The sequence below is a fragment of the Anomaloglossus baeobatrachus genome, chromosome 6 (assembly GCF_048569485.1).
Source record: "Anomaloglossus baeobatrachus isolate aAnoBae1 chromosome 6, aAnoBae1.hap1, whole genome shotgun sequence".
Taxonomy (NCBI): Eukaryota; Metazoa; Chordata; class Amphibia; order Anura; family Aromobatidae; genus Anomaloglossus; species Anomaloglossus baeobatrachus.
Window position 1 is genome coordinate 333353550 of NC_134358.1, and position 20193 is coordinate 333373742.

The window sequence follows — 20193 nt, forward strand, 5'->3', positions numbered from 1 at the left end:
AGTTGAAAGGTTTTGGTTTGTAGCTCAAATGTGTGAGGCAGCAATGATTGGTACCAGTGGTGATCACTGTAATAGAAGCTCCAATGGGGAAAGACATGGTTAGTGTATTGAATCCGGTGAAGTTCCGTGTCGTAATCAGGTTATGGCTTTTTTTTAGGTTCTCGGGGTTTGTACAAAAAGAGAATTGATTGTAGGGTGTTGCCCTGTTCGATCTCAGTTCCTGGTAACTGGTGGAGATGATAAAAAATGCAGTACATGTAAAGTTTATCCCTGAATGAAAGTTAAAATCCACTGATCTGCAATATCATGGGATCTGCTGTATCGGTTCTCCTAATTGTAGGTAGTTACCTAGTTGGTTTTCAAATCACGGATTCTTGTTAGAAGTGATCAGAATGTTTCTATGGTGTCGCTGAACCAGTGAAGGGTTAATCTGCTAAGAAAAACTCTTTAGGAGAAACCTCTGTGTGAAGAAAATCTGCCTTGCAGATTCTGCTGTTTTTTTATAGTAGAGGAATGCCAGCTACCTGAGGAAATCCTTGAGTAAATGGTAGCCATTAGTAGAGCGTTTGAGTAGTGTCCCCTGTGGAGCGGTGGCCAGTGTGCCATCTGAGATGCAGGGCATGTCTGGTACTATGGTAATCATTTTGCGCACCTTGGTGCTTTGTCAGGTCCTGACACAGTTAAAGAGACGTCCCTTCACCTCCTTCACTTCCTTTTCAGGTGAGTGAACACTAACGCCATCATGTACAGAGTATCAAACAATCACATAATTAAAAATACAACAATACAAAATACAGGGAAACAAGCAATTAAATACCAAACTTCATATATACCACCTACATTTTCATAAAAACACTGACAAGTCATTGTTATCATTAAGTCCTAACGCACATTGTGCTTTGGTCTCAATGATCCATCTGGCCTCTTTTCTTAATAGGATTTTATGGATACCTCCACCTTGTGGGGGATATATGACCTCTTCAATTCCTGCAAAGGTGAGAACTCTTGGATTTCTCAAATTTGTTTCTCTAATATGTTTTATTAGCCACCTGTGCCTTTTCCCGAGGGTACTGAATTAAAGTGTTCTCTGAACCTAACATAAAGTGTTTTTTCCCTATATAAAAGAATTTACAGGGACAAAAGATCACATAAACCACATATTTAGTTTTATAAGTGATGACCTGTTGTATTTTATCTCCAATTTTAATGGGGTTAGTTGTTAAATGGAAAGCGCAATCTGAACAGTTTCCACACTTGAAATTACCCACCGGGCGACTTTTTTGTAACCAGTTCTTTTGTGTGGTAATCCTACTACGTACCAGAACATCCTTATTATTACATTATCTAAAGGTCCAAAGTTAAATTTAAATGAAACCTTTTACTGCCCCCTTCATTATTTCATTTAGGACTATTAGTTTTTCTTTAATCAAGTCTTAATAGGGTATGGAATTTGCTTTCTCAAATGCCTCCTCAACTAAGTTCTCGGCGAAATTCTTTGCATAGAATCTCTCTTTTACCTCCTTCGCTTGTGACGAAAAAAAATTTCATTGTTATTAATTCGTCTTAAACACAAGAACTGAAGAAAGGATCTCTTTGTATGAAAGGGATGTGTACTGTCATAATGTAACAGCATATTAGTAGAGGTCAATTTCCTATAAATCTCTCTTTCAATATCTTCCCCCTCCCTTATTGTCAGCTCAACTACAAGAAAATTAAGGTGAGACCCCTCCTATAAAAAGATATCTCCATTCCTGAAAGGACAATTTGATGGCGAGTAATACCATGTTACCAATGTAATAATTTCGTTCAACCACCGATAATGTTTTAGAAAAGTAGGCACATGGGCAAAATTTAGTGTGCAAAATGGTTACCGTCGTCCCAGATGTGCCAGGCATCTCAGAAGTACCCCGCATCCCCTTCCTGTATGTTTTTTACCGTTGGATGAAATAAAAGAAGATTTTAACTAAGGTTGAGTGCCACCAGTTTTCTGTCTTTCCCCGTTGGATTAAGAAACCTTCACTTATGTTGGGTCCTTGTTTCACTGGTCCATTCAGAGTTACTGTCATAAGTATGAAAAAAGTATATAAAAGTATATAAAATCCACAATGTGATCCATAAGTCTCTTTTGAAGAGATTTGTGGGTTCAAGGACCTCCTTTCTCAACCCCCCACCTCTGGTTTTGGTGGATGGTTCTTTGGAATTTTACAACTTCAGATGTGAAGAAAAATGAGGCATTCACCAGTCTGTAGATTTTTCAGAATGCTGTTTATTCAGGCATAGGGGGAGGGTGCAAGGATGATGTGCACACGAACAACGGCCGTTTCGCAACGGTTACCGATGCTTCCACGGGTCCAAGAATGCCTGAATAAACAGCGTTCTCAAAAATCTACAGACTGGTAAGTGCCTCATTTTTCTTCACATCTGAAGTTATATAATTCTGGATATTTGTGAGTGCACCTCGGATAGTAGATCCATACTGAAGACCACGTTAGTTACCTGAACAGGTGCAAACAAGCAGCGTATTGGTCCTATGCTTGATTAAGCATCTATTATTCCTCACCGCTTGGAGAAAAATAGTGCCCAGTTTCTTCCTTCTAACTTCTTTTGGTTCTTTGGAATTTGAAGTGTCTACAATTATTGATTGCCGGGTCCTTCATCATTCTCTGCAGTATCTGGTGCACTGGCAGGGTTATGGTCCTGAGGAGAGGATTTGGGTGCCAGATTCGGACATTCATGCGGAACACTTGGTTAGAGATTCTATCACTGTCATCTGGAGAGACTTCGTTCAGAGGTTCTAGAGGCCCCTCGTAGAGGAAGGGGTACTTTCCCATGGCGTTCAGCTCTAAAGTCGCCAGGTGTCATAGTGCCTTCTGGCCCTGTTCACACTGCAGAGTCTGACACGCCACCTGGTGCTTTAGAGTTGCTTCGTTAGAGCTGGGCATTGACCTGTTGTGTGCTTACTAGTGCTCGGTCTAGCAGGAGTTAATTTCTGCTGGCCTGTGAATTGCTGCTAGGGTCATGGGTTTCTGGAGACTTATCACAACCACCTCTGCCCTTTAAAAGATGGTGAAATCTTCTCCTCCATGGCAATAATAGCTTTATATGATTCTGGTCTATGTGCATGGTGATCCAGCTTCTGGTGAACTACTGTACGCTACTGTGGTTTGTTGTGGAAATACTCTAGTCGTTTGATTATTTCCTTCCCTTTCTTTATTTCCTCCTGAGCATGCTTTGTATATATCTCAGTGAGTGATTGCTGGGAGGTCGAGTTTTGTTTTTCCCCAGTCTGTCCTTCTGTGTGGGATTTGCCACACCATTCCCAGCCCTCTCCTGATTTGGGGGTGAGGGTGTATTAGACCTAGGGGTGATCAGGAGTTAGGGCAACGCTGATGGTCCAGACCTCTTCATCTTCAGAAGTACCTCTGGTATAGAGCACAGTTAGGGCTCCCTAGCCTGAGGGGCAGTTGAGCAGCCCCTTTTCTCAGTTACTGCATTATCATCGTGACAACATCTCAAGGTGTCTAGATGTTTGGTAAACATCTTGAACCTCCAGGTGCTTCACAGAATTTTAACCGTGAAAATAAAAAAATACACTTTTACCACAAAAATGTTGCTTTAACTCCAAATCTTGGTGTCAAACACAGTGAAGGTTGCAGAATTAAAAATTGCAAATAAGTCCTTGTCGTGCCCAGTACATTTTAATGCCCAGCTTCTGCTTCTTGAAATCTGCACCCAATAAATTAAGCAGCTTCCCACACTGCAACAATGATAAACATTGGGACGCTAACTGTGGATAGGCATATTGTGGTGCTCAGAATGGAGTGGGGCATTTGGATTTGGGAGCACAGATTTTGCAGGATTTCTATTTTGGTGATATTAGAAAGCTAAGTAAAATTACACCTTGATATTTGTGAATTCATCTCTTATTTCAGAGAAATCCATTCTTTTTTATGTAAATGAGCTGTAAAGATATATGGACTGGACAAAGATCTCCTTGAGAATCTGTCTCCAGAGCTTATTTTAAATGAAAGTGGGCATTACTAGTGTGAGACATGTAATGACTGACAATCTGCTCTCCTGATCTACATGTCTCATTCTGGTAACGCCCATTTCTTTCATAATCAAATAGGTTATCCTGTCATAAGATGTCAGTAATAGATCCTTTAGTGCGCATATATTAGTTTGTTCTCGGTAGCACAGGACCTGTTTACACAGGCCATCATACTGGCCAAAAGTTCACTTTTTAGGTGATCGACATCCAGGTTACACTGCACGATTATCAAAAACACTCATTCTCAAAAATTGTGCAGTGTAACAGCACCTTAAAAATAAAACGTATAGTAACTGTGAATGGAAAGTAAATATTATTCATCAAAAGTGTAAGTTTGTATAAACAATGTACATTATAAATGTGTGTGAGTCCGGAGGGGCATTTGAATAAAAAGCACATTTTTAAGCTGATGACATAGAGTACTTTTATAATATTTACATCTATAATAAATTTACTTTTCATTATTTTTCAGGGTTCCATTCAACAATTATCTTTGAAGCCAAACCCAAGGGCAGCCGAGGATCAATGTGAAGATGATGACCCCTATGTAAGCTTTTAAATGATTAAGGATCATGCAAGATCAGATGTGAAAATTGATTTTTTAATATTTATTATAGTTAATTCTATAAAAAATATCAGTGCTAGTTTCATCAAGTAAAGCATCATTTACTATTCAGTACTGTAAAAAAATCTTGAACAGTTAAATATAATTAGTTTGCAAATAAGCTCTCCTCAAGAAGAAAGAAAAGTAATTCTACCTGTGTTTTTTGTGTTATTTGTTAAGGTGCCATCTTTTTTGAATCGGTCAGTTGCATTTTCTGCACAAACTGGGCTCCTTTTGTAGAGACACAATGGTTTGTGAAAATCCTTAGTCGCTCAATGTGTGACTCATGAAAAGGTTTGAGTTATGAGTTATGACTAATAATTATTGCTGGAATTAGACCGACTATTCTGGGGTTTTTTTGAGAAGCTAGTTTGCATAATGTTTTTCCAAGGCAGTATTTTCTGGCCTATAAGATTTCTGGCATCAATTAGTATCCCCTGCAAGAAGGAATATTAACTCTGCAACATAAAACTTTTTCCTTTAATTTTTTTATTTGGCTCATGTTTTAATGAATGTCCATTTTTATGTGTATTTTAGGGTTGAACATCTCTCTATGAACATTATAAGTAGTTTACATAATCTCTATATCTGTCTTGATAAGTAATTGGAAAAAAGGAGTACAGAAAAAGCTTCAACTTATCGACAACAGTTATCACCTACTGGTTACATACCGTATAGACGGTTTCTGAAAATTAAGCTTCAGTATGTCTTTATGTCTGTCAACTGTATGCTTGAAATGTCATGTAGTCTCTTTAAACTACATTGCAGATTTAATATAACTGAAAGGTATTTGATATCATTACATTCAGTAAAAGTCAGTATAATGTTAATGAATTTAAGGGAATCTGTTAGCAGTTTTAACTATGTCATCTGAAGACAGCATGCTGTAGGTATTAACACATAGATTTTAGAGATGCTTCTCCTGATAAGAGAAGGACAGTACTGTTTACCTGCAATATTTGATTTAGCACCAGGAGATTGTATTTGCTGGGCTACTTTTCCCCTGCCACCTTCCTGTGATCAGTAGCTCACCGTCTATAGACATTGTACATACAGAGTCTGGTGTAGAAGCGGTAGCTTTCTTAGCTGCATTGCTAAATCTATAAACACTGTGTCAGAACTGAAGCTTTCAGGGTCTCTTTGCTGACAGATTCCCTGTAACAGAAATGGTTTACTCTTAAAGTAAAATGTTATACAATGAAAATAAAAGCAATCATCTATTAACAAAGTTTCAGGAAAAATAGTTTTAAAGGGAATCTGTCAGCAAGTACCTGTTCTGAGATCAGCATAATGTAGAGGTAGAATCCCTGATTTCAGTGATATGTCACTTGCTGGATAGCTTTCCACAGTTTTGATAATATTGCTGTTTTCTCCACAGGGAATTATCACTAGAGATCTAGCAAACCGGCTGCCATTTAATCCTCTGTATTCATCAGCACTATATAACCTCGCCCCAACCACGCACTGGCAGCTTTATGCCTATGCACAGTATAAACAGAAATCTGCCAATCAATTGTATTGCTGGGGTTATACAGAGCTCAGCATTCAGACAACTGGTGTATCTACAGCAGATCTAACATGGATTTTATAAAAAGTGCGCAAACAGCCAAGTAACTTGCATCACTGCAATCAGGATCTCTGCTTCTACAACACATTGCTTTCAGATGATGTAGCAAAATCTGGTGACAGATTCTCTTTAAATCAATTGCTCCTAATGATGGTTTTAAACTTCCAAACATTCACGATGAGAGTATGGGTCTCAGGTGTCCTTACCCCAGACCCAAACTTAACATAGCTGTACATGAGGCTGTTTGTACCATAAAATGATTCACGTCTGAAAGAGACACCACAAAACTAAACTTACAGAAATCTACAAGTGAATGTACTCTCTTAATTTGGCTCTGGACTAAGGTTTTCATTTTAACAGGCATCCGGAGAAAGCAGTGGGGACGAGAGCATTAGGGAACAAATTGGAGCTACAGAAACTCATGAATCTCTCCCTGAAACACCAGCCCCGGTGAGTAAATCCCTGTCTGACGAGGCTCTGTGTGTGACTTAGTACAAAATACAACTTTTCCATATTATAATAATAATAATAATAATAATAATTTTTATAGCAATAAAAACTGATTGAGCAAACAAAAAGAAAGTATAAACCATTTTAAAACCAGGATTTGATCGTTGGACTTTGTTTCTAACCTAATTTACCCCTTTACGACGTTTGACGTACTTCTTTGTCATAGTCAGATAGATTTTCCCGACCAATGACATATGGGTACGTCATGGCAATATATTTATAACCAAAACGAACATATAGTGATAGGAGTAATTGTGAGCAAAAAAACAAAAGAAAAAACTCCTAAAAAGATACTTTATTCTAATCAATATTAAAATTTATGAATATAAAAACACTGCCAATCTATAATAACTACAGTGATACATTACAGTGGGTGTGATAGGGTGATAGATCCGATTGGTGGGGACAGTGTTGTTTATTTACTGTTCTCAGGGTAGGGGCAACACTGATAGTTGCACTAATTAATTAAGATATATCGATACGTGGATTGGGGGATAGACTATCTATCCCTCCCTATCTCCTACCTACCAACGGAGGTGCACCATAAATTATTGGGTACCCCCCGCTCCACGTCGTCTCTCCCTAATATCTCCCTTCAAGCTAATCAGTCAAATCCGGGAGACCCACCACCAGAGAAAATGTGCAAATAGTCACAGTAAGTTGAAATAATTTGATATGTTACAGCTTTCTATAATTGTCAAATGAATCTCAGATCAAAAAGTTAGTTCATATATATATGGATATAAAGTCCCAGCAGGGAATGACTTATCTGCCGAGACCATCCAGTATTCTATCCCGACGCGTTTCCCCCCTATATTTTTTCTAGGGGTTCATCAGGGGAATGATCCGGATTAGATCTCTTATATCTTAGTAACTGATGGTTACAACGACAGTGTGGCATCAACCGCCCAATCAGGGGCATTCAGCCTGTAGTGAAACGCTGCTCTCAATATTCTGCAGGTCCCATAATACCAACTTATATCTTAGTAACTGACGGTCACAGAAACAGTGTGGCATCAATCGCCCATTCAAGAGCATTCAGCCTGTAGTAAAACGCTGCTCTCAATATTCTGCAGGTCCCATAATATCAACTTATATCTTAGTAACTGACGGTCACAGAGACAGTGTGGCATCAATCGCCCATAATAAAGTATTCAGTCTGTAGGGAAACACCGCTTCTGATGTCCTGCAGGTCCCAGAGTGTCAGCTATCATATCAAAAACATGAGGGCACATAGGCTGTGACCGCATGATCGTCGGTGAGAGCTCTGAGTAAGGCTATGTGCGCACGTTGCGTAAATACATGCAGTTACGCTGCGCTTTGTAGCGCAGCGTAACTGCATGCGTCCTGTGTCCCCTGCACAGTCTATGGAGATTGTGCAGGGGCCGTGCGCACGTGGCGTCTTAGAGCGCAGCGCTTCGGCTGCTGCCCGAAGCGCTGCGTTCTAAGAAGTGACATGTCACTTCTCCCGTGCGCTTTGCCGGCAGCCCCTGATCTGTCTATGGGAGGAGCTGCAGGCAGAGCGCATGGAATCGGCTTTTTTTTTTTCTCTACAGACATTTTCTGCAGCAATTTGAAGCGAACGTGTGCTCTTCAGATCACTGCAGAAATTTCTGCAGGGCTAGTACGCAACGTGCGCACATAGCCTAAGTGATAGCCAAGCTCCAGCTGTCACAGGCAGCCACAGTGCCCACACTGCCTCTCTTTAGTCCCCTAAATTACACAATCAATAGTGATTGCAGCATTTATGAAGCTGGGAAAGGATGTGCGTAATTTCGTTCTGCCTATTGTTGCCATGGCAACCCGAGGTCAAATAATTACCTCCGGGTTTGCTAGCTTTGGTGGCCTATTCCACTATGCCAGGAGCATAGTCTAAGAAGGGATTTGCCAGGGTCACATTGACAGGTGTGATGTATTGCAATGTTTGTATATTGCAATACATTACAACAGTGATCAGAGAAATAAAAGTTAATGTTTGAAATAAGTAAAAAAGTGAAAAAAAAATTGTAAAGATATTAAAAAAAAAAACACTAAATAAAGAATAAACAAATGAAAACAATATTATACTAATAAATACATAGATTTATGTAAAAACAAAAATAAACTAAAAAAAGTACACATATGGTATGGCCGTATCCCGAATGACCCGATCTGTAAAACTGTCACACTAGTTGATCCTTTCAGAGAACAAGGTAAGAAAAGTAAATAAACATCTTGGCAAAATAGCAATGTTTTTTCATCATACCATCAAAATAAAAGATGAATAATACATGATGAAAAAGTTGCATGTAAATAAAAATGGTATAGCTGAAAACGTCATTTTGTCCTGCAATAAATAATTTTCCATTCAGCTTCATCAGAGGCAAAATAAAAAAACTATAGCTCTCACAATAGAGCAATGCAAATCAATTATTTTTTCTATACAATTGTTTTTCTTGTGTTAAAGCGGCAAAACATAAAATAAATAAATTATATAAATGTAGCATCGCTGTATATGTCACTTAAATGTCAGTAATATGATATAATGTGCTATAAATGTCAGTAAAGTGATTTAAATGTCAGTCACTGAGCGCTTACATCGTGGTTTACCTGTAAATGTCTGAAATATGTACATACAATGATTCTGACAGCACAATCATTATGATATGGCAGGGGGAGTCATTTTAAACTCTCTCTGGCTATGATGCGGTTGTATTGTATTGTTATTAAGCAATCATGTATAAAAGCGCGGTTGACCACAATTTTGTGCACTTCTAAAAAGACTAACACCACTGAACAGAAGCCAGATGGAATCCAGAGTAAAGGGTGCTTTACATGCTGCGACATCGCTAGCGATAGCTAGTGATGTCGTGCGCGATAGCACCCACCCCCTGTCGTTCGTGCGACATTTGGGGATCGCTGCCGTAGGGAACATTATCGCTACGGCAGCGTCACACGCACATACCTTTTCAGCGACGTCGCTGTGACCGCCGAACAATCCCTCCTTCAAGGGGGAGGTGTGTTCGGCGTCATAGCGACGTCACTGCGGCGTCACTAAGCGGCCCCCCAATAGCAGAGGAGGGGCGGAGATGAGCGGCCGGAACATGCCGCCCACATCCTTCTTTCCTCATTGCCGGTGGACGCAGGTAAGGAGATGTTCGTCATTCCTGCGGTGTCACACACAGCCATGTGTGACACCGCAGGAACGACGGACATCCAGCAGCATGCACCACCAACGATATTATGAAAAGGAGCGATGTGTCAACGATCAATGATTTTTGACGCTTTTGCGATCGTTGATCGTTGCTCCTTGGTGTCACACGCTGCAACGTTGCTAACGGCGCCGGATGTGCGTCACTAACGACGTGACCCCGACGATATCTCGCTAGCGATGCCGCAGCGTGTAAAGCACCCTTTACTCTGCTGCTTCATTATAGTGAATGCATCCCTCGGGGTGTCATCTGAATCTCGTCATTTAGAGATATAGATGGAAATCTGGTATAGCTGAATTTGCACCAATCCAAAGAATAAAGACTTTGAATCACTTATACTGCACAAGGAATAGCGTAATAAAATAAATAAAAGCAATATTTGACCTGCTGTTGATGTGTTAATTTTTCCTCCCAAAGATCGAAATCAGGCTTGGCTCACATTTAACCTGCGCTTTACGCTGAGCACCTATATCAAGGTTTACATGTAAATGTTTGAAATACATGACTCAGACAATGCTACTGACAGAAGAATCCTTATAATGTGGCAAAGGGAGTAATTTTAAGTTTCTCTGGCTACGATCTGGCGGTATTGGTCTTTTTAAGTGTGTATAATAGCGTGATTGACTACAGTTTTGTGCACTTCTAAAAACACAGACATCGCTGAACAAAGGCCAGACTGATTCCAGAGTAACGCTGCAGCCTCATTCCAGGGAATGCATCCCTTGGGGGTGTTATCTGAATCCTGTCATTGAGAGATATATATTTAAACTCTCATGTAAGTGCTCAGCATAGAGCTCGGGATATATGTGATCCAAAATTTTATGTAAAAGCTTCCCAATAAAAGCTTTTACTCAATCCACAAACAAAAAAGTCCTCACTCAGGTCCATCATCTGTCAGTGGAAATATAGGAGGTTTTCATTTTACTTGTAACAAAAAGAAATCCAGTAAAATCTGTGCTTCCAAATCCAAATACCACCCTCCTTCTGAGCCCCATAATGGGCCTAGGGGCACGCTCACACAAGCGTGAAAAACGGAGAAGTATAATGCGAGAAAATCTCGCATTGTACTCTGACCAATGTTAGTCAATGAGGGAGAGCAGTTGGTCAGCTCCTGGATGCGAGAAAAGTTGCAACATGATGTGATTTTCTGCAAGAGCCGTATCACTCGCACTTATTCAAGTGAATGGGTGCGAAATAAACATCAGACTGCACTCGGATGTTATCCCAGTGCAGTGCAATATAAGCACAGCATGAAAATGGAGGAGATGGGATTAACACCTCCCTCTCCTCCACAGCGCCCGCCCTCAGCTTCACAGTTGTGACCCAATTGCAAGATCGGGTCACAGTCGCATGACACTCGGCTCACGCTCGCAGCAGAGCCTGAGTCGGGGGTCATTAGCATATCGCATCCGATGCTCTTGCATCGGATGCCATACGCTAGTGTGACTCCAGCCTAAACCACATTTAGTGTCCATTGTTCTGCCTTCTTTCACAAAACGTTGTGAATCTCTGGCATACATCTAAACCCTCGTTCACATTTCCAATAATTAGACTGTATGAGTTCAGTAGTCTTGATTTATTAGCTGGTAACGTGAACTTGATTGCAGGATATACGGAGTATACGGTGCTTACAGAATATCCAAGATACAAGGTGAATACTGGTAAAAACTAGAACAAGAAAGTGTTTGCAGTCAGTACAGAGTTAAATAAGGTGTTAACATAGCATAACATTAACATAAGATGCAGTTGTATTGAGAATCTAGGGCAAAGGTTACCTGCAGCTACTTCACACAGACAGAATGTTATCTACATAGACAGAGCAGGTACAGTACTAAGGTGTAAAATAAGAACATATAATGCATTGAATACAAAGCCTTCTATCTAAAGGTACCGTCACATATAACGAGATCGCTAGCGAGATCGCAGCTGAGTCACAGTTTCCGTGATGCAGTAGCGATCCCGTTAGTGATCTCGTTATGTGTGACACCTACCAGCGATCAGGACCCTGCTGTGAGGTCGCCAGTCATTGCAGAATGGTCAAGGCCATTTTCTTCAAAGGCGATGTCCTGCTGGGCAGGACCCATCGCTGTGTTTGACACTGTGTGACAGAGTCCAAGTGACTGCTGAGATCATTATACAGGTCGCTACTTCGACCTGTATTGTTCCTGCATCGCTGGTAAGATCTGACTGTGTGACATCTCACCTGCGACTTTCCAGTGACTTGCCTGCGATCCCTATCAGGTTGCATCGTTTTCGGGATCGCTGGTAAGTCGTTGTGTGTGACTGGGCCTTAAGATTCTAACACAATAACACATCTAATTTCCTCTGACTCACCGGATTACACAAGGCAGTTGTGACTGTAGAAATAAGAGAACAATGCAACAGGTCTTCTCCTAAAAAACCCAAGAAAAAAAATGGCTGTAGGCTTCTCCTCAGAGTACAAAGGGGGTGTTTTTTTTACACAGAATACACTTAGCTTTAAGAGAAACTCAACAATACAAAGGGTAACAACGACATCTAGGGGTTGTAACATAAATTGCAATGAATGAGATTATCAGGTTGCCATATATGGCAGAACACTCCCCACTTGGCGTCAACGGGTGCCACTATTTGTTTTTTTCGGGGTAAACAGTAACATGAGTTCGGTTACGGGCTTGAGGAACAGTTTGTTCTTCCCAAGCTTGCACACTCTGACCTCTACCTTACATACTTTCCCATCCTTGCTGGGAAAAGCTTTGGTGGCTAGGCCGAGTGGCCACTCATTCCGATGTGCTTGATTGTCCTTCACAAGTACAACATCTTCGGGTTTGAGGTTTGGGTGGTCTTCCTGTTCTTCGTCCTGGTTTGCAGAGTGGAGAGGTACTGCCTTTTCCATCTGTCCCAAAAGACATTGGCTACACTTTGCACTTGCCTCCATTGTCGTGTATAGAGGTCCTTGCTGTTAAATTCTCCAGGTGGAGCATTTGGAACACGAGTCTTCTGCGTGAGTAGCATAGCAGGAGTAAGAATGGTCAGGTCTCCAGAATCACCAGGAAGCGTTGTCAGCGGTCTAGCATTCATGATAGTTGAAACTTCGTCCAGGAACGTAGTCAAACTTTCATGTGTATGTCTGATGTTCGCTTGTAAGAAGATAGAGTCTAGTATTTTACGTGCTACCCATATCATTCTTTCCCATGCTCCTCCAATGTGTGAAGAATTTGGCGGATTAAAAGTCCAGGTGCACACTTGCTCACCTAGGTACCTTTCTACATTAACAATGTTCAGATTGGAAGGGATTTAGAGTTCTCTTGCCACTCCAAAAAAATGTGTGCCTCTATCAGAACGAATATTTTTCACAGGGCTTCTGATCGCAATGAAGCGTCGAAGAGCATTTATGAAGCTTGAAGTGTCCATAGATTCGATTACTTCGATATGGACAGCTCTGATGGATAGACAAGTGAATAGAACTGCCCAGCACTTTGCTTCATCATGGATCTTCCTAGTGTGTCGTGTGGCCACACACCAAGGGCTGACCACATCTAGCCCAACATTGGTGAAGGAAGGTTCAGTACTAAGTCTGTCGGGTGGCAGATTGTCCATCTTCTGATTTTGGAACATGCCACGAAGTTTGCGACATGTAACGCAGTTGAAAATAAGTTTGCTCACATTTCTTTTCACTGTGACTACCCATAGTCTGGCTGCTTGTAGATTCCCTTCAGTAAACAGACGACCTTGATGTTTCACTAAAGGCCACTTTACACGCTGCAATCTCGCTAGCGCGTGCGCCCCCATTGTTTGTGCGTCACGGGCAAATCGCTGCCTGTGGCACACAAAATCGCGCAAACCCGTCACACTACTTACCTGCCTAGCGACATCGCTGTGGCTGGTGAACCGCCTCCTTTCTAAGGGGGCGGTTTATTTGGCGTCACAGCAACGTCACTAAACAGCCACCCAATAAAAGTGGAGGGGCGGAGATGAGCGGGACGAACATCCCGCCCACCTCCTTCCTCATTGCCGGCGGCCGCAGGTAAGGTGAGGTTCTCATTCCCGCGGTGTCACACATAGCGATGTGTGCTGCCGCAGGAACGACGAACAACATCGTACCTGCAGCAACAACGATAATTGGGAATAGTGGGGCATGTCACCGATTAGCGATTTTGCACGTTTTTGGGACGATTCAAAATCGCTCATAGGTGTCACTTGCAACGACATCGCTAACGCGGCGGGATGCGCATCACAAATTCCATGACCCCAACGACATCGCTTTAGCGATGTCGTAGCGTGTAAAGCGGCCTTAAGACATGATGATGCTGAATGAGCAGAGTGGTGACATGATGAAGATGAAATCCAGGGATTATTATCGGGTGTTTCTCTGAAACTTCTACCTCAGCTTCTTGAAGGCGACCACCAATCCTCAGCAGTCTGTCCTGATCAACGAACAGGTCGAGCTTCTTCACGACGCTGTCTCTGGGAATGGGTTGTCCCTTGTTAAGGTTATCTATTTCTCTGGTGTAGGTTTCATTTTGTATAATGCGGAGTATTGCGATCTTAGCTCTTTCCAGGTTAGAAGCGGTGAACGCATGCTCGCAGCGATGCCATCCTCTACAAGGTCTCTGACTTGTATGTAGTGTTATCTTGTAGGACTGAGCTACATGAAGTAGAAAAGCAATGGCTCGAATGAGTGACTTCCAAGTCGAGAACCTGCTGAATCGATGAGATTTGAGGTGATAACTTGTGGTCACTGTATGTAGAATTGACACCTGAGGATGAAGCTCTTCATCGTCATCTGGGTCCACTAGTTTGAATGTATCAGACTCTCTATTTGACGTCGAACGGTACAAGAAGGCAGAACCTGTGAACCATGTAGCGTCTTTCAGATGACTTGGTGCAATGGATCTATTCGCATGGTCTGCAGGATTGTGGTGTGTAGACATGTAGTGCCATTGACTAGACCAAGTGGATCTTCTTATCCTCAGTACCCATTTGCAGACATAAACATAGAAAAGTCGCGTTTCGTTGCGGATATACCCGAGTATCACTTTGCTGTCTGTATAAAATTTGACGTCTTTGATCTCCAGATTCATCCGTTCTGAGATAAGTTCGGCCAATTCAACTGTGAGAACGGCAGCGCAGAGCTCAAGTCTGGGTAGCATGTGCTTACAGAGTGGCGCCAGTTTTGTCCGGCTCATAATGAACCCGATGTGGCTCTGTTCATTCGCATCTGTGGTTTTGAGGTACGCTACTGCTGTGATCGCTTAGACTGATGCGTCACAGAAGACACATAGTTTTTGTGTTTTGACTTCTGTGGATGGCACAGGAGCATATGGTCGTTTTACACGAAGGTCGGTCAAGGCTTTGAGAAACTTCCTCCACGCTGTGCACAAGTCTGATTTTTCTGCTGGAAGTGGGTCATTCCAATCAGATGTCTCTTGGGTGAAGTCCCTTAGCATCATCTTGCCTTGGATGGTTACTGGTGCCACGAACCCCAATGGGTCGCACAAGCTATTCACGAAAGAAAGAACTCCTCTGCGCGTGAAGGGTCTCTCATCTTTGTTGATCTGAAAGGTGAAGGCATCCGTCTTCAAATCCCAAAGCAATCCTAGGCTCCATTGCATGGGGAGGTAGTCAATGCTTAGGTCTAAAGGGTACTTTACACGCTGCGACATCGCTAGCGATTGCTAGCTATGTCGAGCGCGATAGCACCTGCCGCCGTCGTATGTGTGACATTTGGTGATCGCTGCTGTAGCAAACACCATCGCTACGGCAGCGTCACACGCATATACCTGTGCAACGACGTTGCTGTGACTGCCGAACAATCCCTCCTTCAAGGGGGAGGTGCGTTCGGTGTCACAGCGACATAACCGCGACGTCACTAAGCGGCCGTCCAAAAGAAGCGGAGGGGCGGAGATGAGCGGGATGTAACATCCCTGCCCACCTCCTTCCTTCCGCATTGCCGGTGGACGCAGGTAAGGAGATGTTTGTCGTTCCTGCGGTGTCAGCGATGTGTGATGCCGCAGGAACGACGAACAATATCGTACCTGCAGCAGCAGCGATATTAAGGAAAGAAGCGATGTGTCAACGATCACCGTTTTTGGACAATTTTGCGATCGTTGATCGTCGCTCCTAGGTGTCACATGCTGCAATGTTGCTACCGGCGTCGGATGTGCGTCACTAACGACGTGACCCCGACGATAGATATATCGGTAGCGATGTCGCAGCATGTAAAGCACCCTTAAATCCTTTAGATCGTTGGAATAGTCTTGAGAGGGAAAGGCTTCCATCAATTCTCGGCTGTTGGAGGCAATTTTATTCAACCTCAGCTTGGACAGAGCAAGCATTTCTTGAGCTCTTTTTAGGAGACCAATTGTAGCCTCAGTTGTTGGTGTGAACTTCAGGCAGTTGTCTAGGTAGAAATCTTTTTCCACGAAGGATCTGACATTGGACCCATACTTTTCTTCGCCCTCTTTGGTGGAATTTCGGAGGCCGTAGATAGCGATTGCCGGGGAACGACTGTTCCCGAAGATGTACACCCTCATCCGGTACTCTGCGATGTCTTTATCGGGGTTGTTGTTGCGATACCAGAAGAACCTCAAATAGCTGCTGTGTTTCTCTTTGATCAGAAAACAGTGGAACATCTGTTGTATATCTGCCATAAATGCCACCATATCTTTACGAAAACAAAGTAGTACTTCTAGGAGTCTATTGCTAAGCTGTGGGCCCGACAACAGGACATCATTCAATGAGACGTATTTACATTTGGCGCTCAAGTCGAATGCCACTCTTATCTGGCCTGACTTTTTGGAATGGTACACACTGAAGATAGTTAAGTACCAACACTCCTCAGAGTCTTGAAGTGCGGGTGCAACCTCCTCATGGTTGTTCTGTATGATCTTCTCCATGAAGGTAAAGAAGTGTTCTTTTGTCTCCGGTGACCTCTGAAGCTTGTGTTTGAGGGAGATAAAGCGACTGTAGACCATTTCCATGTTGTTGGGTAGGCATATCCTCCGAGGTCGAAATGCTAGTGGTGCAACGCACCCAGAAGATGGACGTGCCTTGAGACCTGTTGCTCTGGTCATCCAGGATTGCATATAACTTTGTCCCTATGGCCTGCTGGGTAAACTCGGACAAGGCAGATTTTTGAGCAGGATCTTCTTCCTACGGGTCCTCCGCAGATCTCGGTACATTGAGAGGTGACCTCAGGGGAGACCACATCAGTATCCTTCTGCTTGGCATTGCACTCCTCTGTTTGCAACAACACTCGTGGGGGTGGTCAGGGGGGAAGGCTGTATTGTGATCCGTGCTGCTGCATTTGGCACATTTCACGCTAGCTTCACAGTTCCTGGCGAGGTGTGATGTTGTAGCACAGCATTTGAAGCAGATGTTGTTTTCCTTGAGGAAACCTTTGCGATCCTCTAAAGAATTCTCCCTGAAGGCTCTGCATTTTAGTTGAGGATGTGATTTCCTGTGTAGGGGACACTGCTTACTGACATCTTGAGGTCTATTCTCTTCTGGAGGTGGCTTACTAGCATGTTAAGAAGGTCCTGTGGAAACAATGTAAGTTTTATGGACTGCCACGGGTGTCCTACTGAGTTTGTCACTGGGGTGGTGGGATACGACAGGGTGAAGTCAAAACTGGGGTCATTTATGACTTTAGCTTGTTGCACAATGAAATCTACAAATACAGTGAAAGGAGGAAATGCCACGTTATGAGTTTGCTTGTACCGTGAACCACATGTGATCCACTTTTCTTGTAGGTTGTAAGGAAGTTTCTGCACTATCGGATTAACTCCCCTGGAAGTGTCCAGGAATGCTAATCCGGGCAAATCTCCTTCCTCCTGGGCAACCTGTAACTCTATCAACAAATCACTCAGTTCTCTAAGTTTTTGATAACCTTTAGGCCCTATCTTAGACAAACCATCAATTCTTTGGTATAACGCATTTTCTATGGCTTCTATGGACCCATAGCATTCATCAAGTCTTTTCCACACCTTATGTAAGCCCGTGGCTGGATTCTCTGTATTAATGTCTCTTAGTCCTTTGGCATGCTCAACATATTCACTTCCAAGCCACTTTACAAGGAGATCTAACTCCTCGCTAGGAGAATAACCCAAGTCTTTGATGGCATTCCGGAAGGAGGCTCGCCATGACCTGTAGTTCTCAGCTCTTGCCAAGCAAAGAACTTTGCAAAGTCCATGGTGGCTTGGTTAGCTCCATAATGAGCTGGTGTGCTGTTGTCGTGCTACATGTGTGGTGTGACAGCATACCTTTTAGGAGCTTCAGTCTCAGGGTCTGCATAATACCGTTCTGAAGCGAAGTGTATCCCTCTAATTCGGAACGAAGGGGGTACCTTCTGATCTGTAGAACTGTAGTTGTGGTCGATGTCGATCTGTTGCATACTTTCTTGCTTACAGTACTGCAGTTCGGGATGGGACCTCTGGCTGATCGGTGTCGTGGATCAGGTTGTAATCTATTTTGGGATGCTGGTGGACATACTCTGAGATGCATTGGGTTGGATCCTGTTGCTCTATGTCTGGTCCGAGTACGTTGCTGCGCTCCTCAGATTCAGGATACTCAACGGCCTCCAGGAACTTTGCTTTGGCTATTGCCGCTGCTGCCTCTTTTTCTGCTACAAGTTTTTCCAGAGAGGCCTGCAGGCGTGCTTTCTCAGCTGCTTGTTCTCCTAGCAAGCGTGTTCTTTCTGCTTGCAGGTGTGCACTTTCTGCTTCTAGGTCTGCTTGTCTTAGCTAGAGTTGAGCGCGGTTCGTGGTTCGTGGTTCTCCAGTTCGCGGTTCGAGTGATTTTGGGGGGTGTTCTAGATCGAACTAGAACTCGAGCTTTTTGCTAAAAGTTCGTTAGCTCGAGTTACGTTCGAGAACGGTTCTATCAGCCAAAAGCCAAGCTAATTACTAGCTGTTTTTTCGCTGTAATAGTGTAAGTCACTCTGTGACTCACACTATTATGAAATTTCAGCGTATGTTTGCAGGGACTGCGCGTTCAGATCACTGCTGCTGGAATAATGGTGATCGCCATTTTTTTTTTCTTTTCTTCCTTCCCTAAGCGCGCGTGTAGTGGGGTGGGCCAGCATGTCAGCCAATCCCAGACACACACACAGCTAAGTGGAATTTTTGCCAGACAAGCAAGGGCATGTGTCATAGGATGTCCATGTCACATGTCCCTGCATTATAAAAACGGGCATCTGCCCGTCTGGACGCCATTATCTGCCTTCTGCTTCTGGGTGACAGTCACCGCAGACGCAGCTCCTGCCGGTGATCCTGCTGTGTATGCTCTACACACAGCGTTACACAGAATAGGGATAGAAGTTTCTTTCAGCCCTTTTAAGGGCTAATTACAGCTGGCTCAGAGCCATAGGTGACAGTCAGGTCCATGGAAACAGTTTTTAACAGCTACAGATAACAGCGTCTGTGTAGCTAAGCTCAGGGACCTCCTCGCTGCATTTCACCATTAGGAGGGATAGAAAGTGAGGCTTCCTTTCCTCTACACTGACCCACAACCTGGCACTGTACCCTCCTGCCCTTTTTAGCAAAACTATTTTAATTGCAGAGTGCTGCCAGTTAGTGCCATCCAAAGAGTGGCTGCTGTCCTCCATTATTGTGGCACTTGTGCCAAGCAAATCCCACAACGTCTGCATTCTCCCCTCCTGCACATTTTTGCAAAGCCATTTTAATTGAAAAGAATGCTGCCAGTTAGTGGCATCCAAAAAGTGGCTGTTGGACTTCATTAGTGTCCCACTGGTGCCAAGCAATTTACAGCACCTCTGCATTGCACCCTCAAGCTCATTGTTTCTAAGCCATTATAATAGCTAACACTGAGGAAACTTAGTGGCATCCAAAAAGTGGCTGTTGGATTTCATTAGTGTCCCACTGGTGCCAAGCAATTTACAGCACCTCTGCACTGCACCCTCAAACTCATTGTTACTAAGCCATTATAATAGCAAACACTGAGGAAACTTAGTGGCATCCAAAAAGTGGCTGTTGGACTTCATTAGTGTCCCACTGGTGCCAAGCAATTTACAGTACCTCTGCATTGCACCCTCAAGCTCATTATTACTAAGCCATTATAATAGCAAACACTGACGAAACTTAGTGCCATCCAAAAAGTGGCTGTTGGACTTCATTAGTGTCCCACTGGTGGCAAGCAATTTACAGCACCTCTGTATTGCACCCTCAAGCTCATTGTTACTAAGCCATTATAATAGCAAACACTGAGGAAACTTAGTGGCATCCAGAAAGTGTCGGTTGGACTTCATTAGTGTCCCACTGGGGCCAAGTAA

General features: G+C 43.1%; 1 protein-coding gene across 3 annotated transcripts in view; it reads left to right on the forward strand.

Moving 5' to 3' along the window:
- Positions 1 to 20193, forward strand: part of COL15A1 (collagen type XV alpha 1 chain) — a 1158634-nt gene that overhangs the window by 387875 nt on the left and 750566 nt on the right. For all 3 annotated transcript variants that reach the window (XM_075314950.1, XM_075314949.1, XM_075314951.1), the window contains 2 exons: positions 4524 to 4598; positions 6583 to 6672. In XM_075314950.1, coding sequence (XP_075171065.1) covers positions 4524 to 4598; positions 6583 to 6672 — 165 coding nt within the window. The remainder of the gene's footprint in view (positions 1 to 4523; positions 4599 to 6582; positions 6673 to 20193) is intronic.